General features: G+C 41.0%; 1 protein-coding gene across 1 annotated transcript; it reads left to right on the top strand.

The window, feature by feature from the left end:
- The first annotated feature begins 339 nt into the window (after nt 1-339).
- On the top strand, nt 340-8,476 carry RGS18 (regulator of G-protein signaling 18). The gene is made up of 5 exons (XM_010141528.1): nt 340-524; nt 1,201-1,302; nt 4,733-4,794; nt 5,546-5,712; nt 8,189-8,476. The coding sequence occupies exons 1-5, from the start codon at nt 406-408 to the stop codon at nt 8,474-8,476; spliced, it is 738 nt and encodes a 245-aa protein (XP_010139830.1). The 5' UTR covers nt 340-405.
- The last annotated feature ends 1,188 nt before the right edge of the window (nt 8,477-9,664 follow it).

A 9,664-nucleotide genomic window follows, 5' to 3' on the forward strand; every position in this document is an offset into this window, starting at 1 on the left:
AGCCACGTACACTTCTCACCAGCATTTAGGGGAAAAACATGGCATCATCCTAAGCCCAGTGAAATATCAAGCTCCACAAGCAGAAACCCAGGGGCTGCTCTCTGCTGATAGCTGTGTTTGTCTGGATGATCAACGGCCATTTTGCAAATTTGCAACCTCACTTCCCTAAATGATGACTGAAAAACCAGAAGTCTACTTAAAGCCCCATGTATGTGCAGCTGCAGTGGCAGGGGCAGCTCCTCCTTCCCACTACCTGCTCTGGAAACTGCTCAACAGCCAATTGGGGGCAACCCAGCCCCATACAGCATGTGAGAGCCCCCCGAGCACACCGGACACGTCAGATGCAACTGCTGTAAGGAAGCATAAGGAACACTTGCTGAAACTGGGAAGCTTTTTCAGAGGACGATGGAGAACCCACTTCTTTTATTCCCCCACCTAAACATTTCTGCTTCTAAGGAGAAATCCTATTACAAAGTCATGAACTCGGCAATTAAAGAAGAGCCACACAAAGCAAGCAAGCCTGGGTAAGTTTTAAGGTCACACTAACACTCTGAGCGTTCTCTTTACATAGAGGATTCTTCTAACATAGCTTGAGGGTATGAATTTAGGGCACAGATCTTTTTATTTTTGGCATATACATCTATGAAAACTCATGAACTGCAGTCCTAGGAATTGTATACCTACAATATTAATGAATCGTAGAAATATTTTTTAAGAACAAGATAGAAATCAATTAATAAACTAAGTAAATAGGGAAGGGAGGTATCAAGAAGTTCTGAGAAATGCTTGTTTAAAGCCTGAATATGATCTGGGAAAGTTTCTTTTTAAAAGCCTCAAGTTACAGGAAGCAATACTTCCTTCTTCTTTGCGAAACCTTAGAAGAAGAAGATGCTGAGCCAATGGTCTGTGTCCTCTGCCGTGAAGTTTCACCCCCTTGTCTTTAAAATAAATGAAAAAGATACTGAAAATGAAAAGATTTCTATTTCTCTCCGCCAGTGCTTCGTATGTAAATTTGTGCTAAGCTATAAAGAAAAAAATTATTAACGTGAATTATGTAGAAATGACATCAGCATCACTATAAGCGAATATACGAGGATCTACGATGCAGAAACAGAGATATTAGTCAAAGGAAATGTCTGAGGGAGAAAAACCCCGACTTTGAACAAGGTCACTTGAATAGCTACCCTAATTCTGTTGCAGAGCTAAGCAGAAGAGAAATAGGCTGAGCCTTCTCCTGCAGAAATCTGAATTCCATGAGGGTGATCATGTTGGTAAACCCGAAAACTTGGCAAAAGCAGCAAGGTAAGCACTGTGGAAGACTGAACCTTTGGTGGGGGATTCCTTCCAGGAAGCGCCGGCGTGACTCAGAATGTTTCACCAGTCTGTGTGTGTGCAGTCAGACTTGGCAGAGATAAGGCTTGCACAGGCTATTTAAATGGAAAATTCGCACTCTAACCCGAGCATGCAAGGACTATAGAACTCTCTGGTACGCACCTAGATAACTCAGCACTAGTGTTTTCACACCACTAAGTGTAGACTGGTCCCCATACACTTGCGGTTGAGTTTAAAACTTGACTGTTGCCAACCGCATTTGTTTTTAGTCCGTAGATTATATTGAGCAAGCATCAGCTCAGAAACACAGCTGACAAAATATTGCTTAGAGGGAAAGCATGCGGCAACTTGGAAAGCAGGTTTTCCAAAGAATTCCGTGATGTGCAAATGCCAGATGCCTATCAAATACTGAATGCCTAGTTCCTCAATAACTGCAGTAATTGAACACTCTTGTCTCCAAAATTCAGGTACTGGTGTTCGAACGCTGCTGTAATACCGTCCCTGTTATGCTGTTTCTCATAAAGATGCAGGGTAAAACCTTGGTTTTGTGACTTCAGTAAGTGTTTAGTTCCTGACTTCAATGGAGTACCGAGATCCCACTGATCTGTTAAGAATTGCATTTGTAGGTCTTGACTAAGAAGAAGGAAAGTGTAAAGTACTGCAACTCCATGGCCTAAAAAAATTTCTGAGCCTTTCTTTCTGTCACAGATCACTTTAGAACACTTCAGTGCTTCCTGACCTCTTTTGTCTTGCTAAGCTTGATGACTCTTCTTTAAACAGTTACTATCTTTGAGGCCAAGATGCCTGCTTTGACCAGAACTGCTTCTACAAGCCCTTCCTAACTGCAAACGTGTGGTAGAAAAACTATGAAGGCTCAAACTCTGTTTCTAGAACCCATGACAAAGTGGCTGAGAAGTGGGTATCTAAACACTTGCATCTATCTTCTGATAATTAGTCCATGTTCCTTGCTCACGTGTCCAAATATCGCGCCCATCCCAATGATAGGGTGTACTCATGGTGTGGAAGACTTTGCAGTCCGCACATATGGGAGGTCCCGTTACTTTCTTTTCTTTCTCTCTCTCTCATTCTTGTTTTGCTGCTGGCAGAAGCATTAATTCAATGGTTTTGCAGTTCAGTCAGAAATATGAGACACTGCAACGACGAACACAAGTAAAACCGTGCTGAGAACGCCCCTTTTCCATATCCCAGTTCCAGACATGTAAAACCATGCCAGGATTGCATCTGAAGAGGCGATGGTGAAGATGACGACTACGGCCTCCATGCCCCTGTATGCAGATGGTATTGGGTGGCTGATTACCCCGGGTATTCCATAGAAAGCACCCAGCCGTCAATGCATTCTGACGAGCTGGGAAAAGGTGCTTCCAGAGGCAGATATAATGGCAATAAACAATTCTCTCAAGATTTCCCCTCTTTTAACAGACTGTCGTTTCCTCACTCAGCCAACTGCCTTTTACCATGTTCTTCTCCGCTTGACTAACAGAGATCCTACTTTTCTTGTACAGAAGAGAAACAGGCAGAGTTTTTCTCATCTTTATAGAGAGACTAGAGAGAGAGGTGTAGATTATTTTGGGCAGAAATAACATAAGTAGACATAGACTAACTAAGTAGAAAGAGAATTTAATGAAACACTGCAGATGGGCGGTGTGGTAATAGTGGAAAGGCCTGTGACCTGTTAAACAATTTCTTCTCTTCTTTAGAAAGTAGCAAACTGAACGAATCTTGGTTTCTGTCTATTATTGCGGCGACTCCTTGCTGCACCCACGTGTTGGGGATCTGTGAGGCTACTGGGTTATGCTGTTTCTGAAGGAAAACCAGAGAGTCACTCTAAGAGTTTCCAAACCCAGCAAAGAACCCCTCCAGCATTCCGTGCAGTTGTGGACTGCATATGTTGTCTGAAGTCATCGGGGTTTATCTTTCACTATGACTGAATTAATTTCTGTAGCTATAGGAACCCACTGTTTCCAGACTTACGGGTCCACACATTTCAGAGAAATGCACTTTTTGTACTTCTCGTAACTAAAAAAATCTGAGAGGGAGCGAGGGCTCCTTTTCCCTGACTGCAGAATCCCCCTACTTTACCGGCCTATGCTAATTTCTTGAACTTCCGTTCTCCAGCATTTGTATCTCTCCCTAGCTGTCTTTCCTTAGCTGAAAAATGTTATTCCTATAAGCTAATTCCTTCGGCTAAGAGACATGTGACACCTATAAAAATAAAAACAAAGCCCCTCCTCCATTTAATTTTGTGCAAAACCAAGATCATTACTGGCTTAAACTCCTTCCCAAAGTGATTGTCATTTCCTTTGATCTAAACTTCACATGCCTACAGATTTTGCCAAGGGAACCTGAACTCTGTGAATCAAGCAACAGAAAGACAAGCCACCATGAGGAAAGGGGAATCCTATTCAAGAAGAATTCAGTCCACAAGAAGCTTAACTAACTAACTAACCCATGTCCATGTGCTGTGCTTTGCCTTTTAGTGAAAATGGTTCTAAATATTCGTATTCGTAATGCACCTGATAAAAACTGACTTCAGGCTTGGAACTTCAGTCCTAGTCCTAGCATGATACAGTTCACCTCTGGGCTTACTCCAGTTCTGGTCTACTAAAAATCAAAGTGCTCTCCAGGGGTCCATTCAGGGTTAAGTCATGCCAAACCAAAAAGTGTTTCCCCAGTAACTGATTTGTGTGAATGAAGTGGGGTGTTCTTTTTTCTTTTCTGCATTGTTCTCTAAAGTAGAATATTTGAAACCAAAGAAAGAAAGATGCAACTTGACATGTTTGATGAAGAAGATGTGTTTAGATAGAGACACAGAGAGTCTCAAAATAACATGACATTTGAAATGTTTGTGGTAAACAAACCAGGCTTCAAGCGCTATTACCCTTTAAGACTATCACCTAAACCGTATTGGTACAACTTCATCTTCACACTATAGAATTTCCTGTATTTCATTAAAAATAGACTGTGGTAACACGGCCTCAGACCGAGCGCGTTCAAAACCACATCTCTGCAAGGGAATTTTTTAAGTTTACATAGGTGACTGACCTGGTTCTCTTATGAGTTTTACCACCCAGCATGATCTCAATCCCCTTAAAGATTAATAGCACAACATGACCACCGAAGAGAAGAATCTCTGCTCTGAAGTTTTTTTAAGCAGGGTAAAAATGTACAAATCTCTAGGAAAAATGTAAATAAAAAAAAAAAAATTAAAACGTACGTTTCTGAAGTCCCAAAGAGAATGAGCTCATTCAGCGATGTGATCTAATCAAAGGCTTTGTGAAACAGTCCTGAGCGATAATGGTAACAAATCAGAGATGGTACAACCGTTTATAAACACACAACGTGCACAATTCTTCACAACCCCTTTCTGTTTCTTAAGCAGTGTGTCTCCTGAAGAAGCAATGAAATGGGCAGAATCTTTTGACAAACTGCTTTCTGAGAAAGGTTAGTAGGTTTTTTCCTCTCTGTGCAAACTGCTAAGATGGAAAATGATGGAAAATGATAAAAGCCAGTTGTGCACTTAAATAGACCTGGCAGTCAGTTACCTAAACTAGGTATGACGGCTCATTCATATCAGCATGTGTTTCTGCTCTCCTCGTGTGCTGAGGCTATTGCGTGCTGTCAGCTACTGAAGGTAGTTGTACATGACTTCAAGTTTTATATTTTCTTGAACGAAGTAATATAACAGACAGCAAATATTTCCTTCAATAAAGAGTAGAATTTCATTTGAAAATTGCTCCAATATTCCTGACTGCAAGACCAAACCTTGAAAATGAAAACACATTCTCTGTACTTAAGAAAAGACTGTGTCAATTCTGATACAGCTTGTTTCTAAAAGAGTAACGGGATCAAAGGCGACCATCATTTGGAAGGACCCGATGCTTACATAATGATCAAATACAGCAGAGGGACACACATACGATCCAGCTACAGGATACTATGTGCTTTTCAAACCTGTGCCTTGAACAGCTGACACCAATACAACTGCAGTACTCCCACAGATTAAGCACACTTGGCACACTGAGCGTGACAAGCGAACTGCACTTATGTTAAAACCATTATGCATTTAAAAATAATTATCTATACCATGATGTAATTCAAAGGCAGCACAACCTGTTTTGCACAGACTGTGTGACAACAGCAGTTGTCTGACAAGGATGTATTTTTTAACGCATTTCAACATTCCCCTCTGTAGCTGGACTGGATGTCTTTACCAAGTTTCTGAAAACTGAGTTCAGTGAGGAGAACATCGAGTTCTGGATAGCTTGTGAGGATTACAAGAAAAGCAAAACTACACGTGAACTTTTGCCAAAAGCCAAGACCATTTATGAAACATTCATACAGAAAGATGCTCCAAAAGAGGTACAGTAACAATGTTCTTCACAGCACACCTGCATCTGATGAAATCTGCTGTTGAGAAGTGCATGCCCAGAAGCAGGGGTGACAGTTAATCATGTAGTCACCGACGTAAGAGGGCTCGTCCTAAGTGTCGATGTTCTGGAAGGAAAGCTAGAAGCAATGGCACAGGTTATCCCGCCTGCCCTCCCCACTGCTGTCAGTACCCGCTACTTGTTACTCTTCTCAGTGCAGAGCAAGAGTTTAACCAGCGTATCGTAGGAACCAGAGATTCTTCCTGGCGGTCTGGAAAGCCATGTATGTGTATAGACATACATGGAGAGCGTATATTTAACAAAAACAGTGACTGAAAAACAGTTAAACATTAAAGCTGTAATGAGACCTATCAGCTAGCATCTGTGAAAAAGTATTACCTCTCTTTATTTAATGCTACCTCCAGAACAAGAGATTTATTCTCCCTTTCTCTTAAAATAGTAATTACCTATTAAATTATTACATAACTGAGGCTCAGAAGCTTTTATTTTAAATAAGCCAAAAGACTTGTTCGCTAAAGAGTCTAAAAGAGACCAGAAGAAACTATTAAGCGTATCCTTTAAAATAATAATAATGTTTTAAGCATGGCATTTTTTTATATTGACCACTCTGACCTTTCCACCCCCCAGGTCTAATTGCATATTCCTGGTACATTGCTGTAAGCACACACACAAAAATATGTTGACATGTCAATCCTCACCTACACTAAGGCCTTTTTCTATACTATAATAGCGCAAGATGTTTTCATATTTACAGTTTCTTTGTGTTACTGAAGCGTGTTATACGGAATTCATAAATGAGCAAAAGGAATATTTTTTGCCTGCTGTAGGAAGGAGTCAAACAGGTTGGGAGATGATGAACTGTCACTGAAATCACAATCAGCCTCTTCAATATGTCTTCTGGACTTAAAACTTTCTTTAATTCTATCAAGTTAGAGCAGATGAAATACGTCACTTGCCAATACTCCTTTTCCCCTGTATTTTTTTTTTATTTTTCAGAATAGCAGAAGTTAAACACTAACTGCTACTTGCCTGTAACAAGGGTGAAAAAGGTGGCATTCTCACTTTAAGGGAAGGATTGCAAAATGGTGCAGTTTCCACCTGTAATTCCCGTAGATTAAAGATTTCCCAGGAAATGTCCACGTTCAATGACTTATCTTTATTTGCACTTCTTTCCCTGCTGCATGTCTTTGGGCTGGAACCTTACACAAGAAGAAACCCCCTCTAAGCTGTTTGAGGCAGAACCCATCATTGCCGTTTGACCAAGCCATGAGCAATATGAGAGGTCATCAAATGCTGGTACTGCTAATGCTTACGAGATTGACGAGTGAAAAAAATGAGCGAGAGGAGAGCTAGGGAGGGCACTGGGTGTGAAAGGAAAGTCGTACTGTGACTAACAGTAACGTCACGATTTCTTTCTATGTCACAATTTTTGATTTGATGCCCTCAGTGTGGGTGCTGTTGTTGACCTTAGGCGGTTGGCTTTGGTGAGACTTCCTGCCTTGGGTTCAGCTGAGACCAGCCGATGGCATCTCGTCTCAGACCACGCAAGTTCTCTGGAACTTGCTCTCTGGCTAACTTCTTCTCCAACAGAGCTCCTCCGCACACAAATTTCTGAGCATACAGTACAATAGGATTGTAAAATCTTAGGTTTGGTGAGTGGGCCATTTTATCATCGGGAACTGCCCTTTCGTTCTTGGATATGAAATATTTGTTTTAACCAGCTTTATGGAAATGACAAGTGTGTCTCAGTGAGGAAAAGCGTATTATAGAAGTCACTTTTTGACTGGATCTGCAATTTAAAAAATATATTCTATCTTACTCTTCAAAATAGCATGCTTAACTCAGTGCCTTAAATCAGATGCTTTAATAAAATTCTCGTACTAATTAAATCTTCTGGGAAGAATGCAACAGCATATGGAATAAATGATCATTTTGACATGCTTTTCCCATCTAAAGCCTCCAGAAATCCATTAAAATAATTTTTATATTTTCATTATTAGAGTTTTCTCACCTTCCTACTACCAAATCTCTTCAGAGAAATCAGATATTTAAAAAAAACCCCTAACAAAGTCTAATGAGACAAAGTTCTACATGAATGCTAACAGAGAGTGGAGACAGTTCTGTATTAGTTTGGTGTTGCAAAGCCTGACAGCTGCAACGATACAAAGATCACTGTTAGGAAGTTACTTCTCAGCAAACATCAAACCTCTATTTTACCAGTTTTCCATGGTACCAACGACACATCCGTGAAGATTTTCTGACAGCCATTACCGAACGTGAACACAGTCACAAACCCGGTGGTATTAGTAACCCATCGAGTCAGAGCTTCAGGGTCCTCTTATCGGAAAACACTATCACTAAAGTAATAGTGTCATTGGTAGGGGTAATAACACAGAAATGCGTGAATGTACGTTGAAGAAATAAATACACTTCTTCTCATTCTCCAGGTGAATTTGGACTTTAAAACCAAGGAAGTCACAAGTCAGAATATTGAACGGCCCGTCATCAGCACCTTTGATGCAGCGCAAAACACAGTCTACAGGCTGATGGAGCAGGACAGCTACCCACGCTTCCTCCGGTCCGACCCGTATTTAAATCTGGTGAAGGGGCGGAATCCCAGCCGTCCTACCCTTCGGAGACGATCGCGGTCTTTTACTGTCAACGATTTCCAGGGCGTACGACCAGACTTTGCCGTTTGGAAAAAGGGGAACTCAACCCTCACGAATTCTAGCTAGGGCAGCAACTCGTATTTGTTTTAAAACCCAAATCCTGAGCAGGTGCAAACGAGTGCAAAGCAAAGTTACGCGCACTTACGTCAGGCCAGAGTTCTGTCGCCAGGATTAAGCTCATTTATAGAGAAGTAGGCCACATATTGGCAAGACGTAGCAAGCAAATTTTTCATACGGTATTTTTTTAAACTCAAGCAAGAGCTGTAATCATATTTGGAGGAAAAATTTGAGTCTCCTGCACGAAAATGTTGTATCAAACGCCATTTGATAACATCCACACTGTCCCCTGGCCTGTACTACTTAGCACGGTACTATTCACGGCAGCTGCAGTCACACCTAGCCTTTGCACATATTTATGTTCCTGCAATACTTCCTACACTAAGCACAGAGTATTTGTGGTATTTCCTCACACTGAAAAACACATAGGAACTTTATTTGGCATAATGTAAAGTTACACGGATTTTAACTACAGCCACTGCATAATTAAAATTAAGCTTTTGCATATTTTAAAAGGAACATAAGAATACCTATTTAATTTGGGGGGGTAAGTTTTGTACTGTTTTCTTATTACACATGTCTGTTCTCTGTATTTAAGTTATGCTGTATACATTAGCTTTGCTATCAAATACTTATATTCTAATTTTTTGCAATCAGATGAGCAGCGACGAAGGGCTGAGAACGCTATTTTAACACAATGCGTGTCATTAAATATCACATCATGTGTATGTATATATACTTCTGCTTTTATTTGTAAATGTTCATGGTATAGCAACTTTGTTACTAAACTGTTCTAAATATTTTCTGCTTTTTATTTTGAAAAAGAGTGCCAAAATTAACAGCTCTTGGACTCTGGTAGAATAACCTTCCGTTCTACGTTTCTTTCATATAACCGCTACGGTCAGAGAGGAGGAAGGATAAATCTCCCCATTCACTTCCTTACCACTGGAGTCATGTATACCCGTTCCGTGCACGCAGGTTCCCATCCTTCCCTTTCAGGGCTGATGCAGACACACCTGGAAGCACGGGGGCTGTTCCTGGAATTGTAAACTTTGCTTCAGTTCAGCAAGCAGCTGCGGGATTGGGTTCTAACTCTGACTTGTATATGCCGTTGCTTTGCATGGAATTCAAGCTCTCTCCCTGTTCTCGCCCTTTCTCTCAGTGAAGAGGTGCAGTTCCTGAGGATGGGACTCCACG

The sequence above is a fragment of the Buceros rhinoceros genome, unplaced genomic scaffold (genome assembly GCF_000710305.1).
Source record: "Buceros rhinoceros silvestris isolate BGI_N320 unplaced genomic scaffold, ASM71030v1 scaffold9088, whole genome shotgun sequence".
Lineage (NCBI taxonomy): Eukaryota > Metazoa > Chordata > Aves > Bucerotiformes > Bucerotidae > Buceros > Buceros rhinoceros.

What these genes read in the sequence shown, in the direction of transcription:
- RGS18 (XM_010141528.1), top strand. Translation starts at nt 406, where the DNA reads ATGGAGAACCCACTTCTTTTATTCCCCCACCTAAACATTTCTGCTTCT. An exon ending in CAAACTGCTTTCTGAGAAAG is followed by an intron (nt 4,795 to 5,545) that starts GTTAGTAGGTTT and finishes TCCCCTCTGTAG; the next exon opens with CTGGACTGGATGTCTTTACC. An exon ending in AGAAAGATGCTCCAAAAGAG is followed by an intron (nt 5,713 to 8,188) that starts GTACAGTAACAA and finishes CTCATTCTCCAG; the next exon opens with GTGAATTTGGACTTTAAAAC.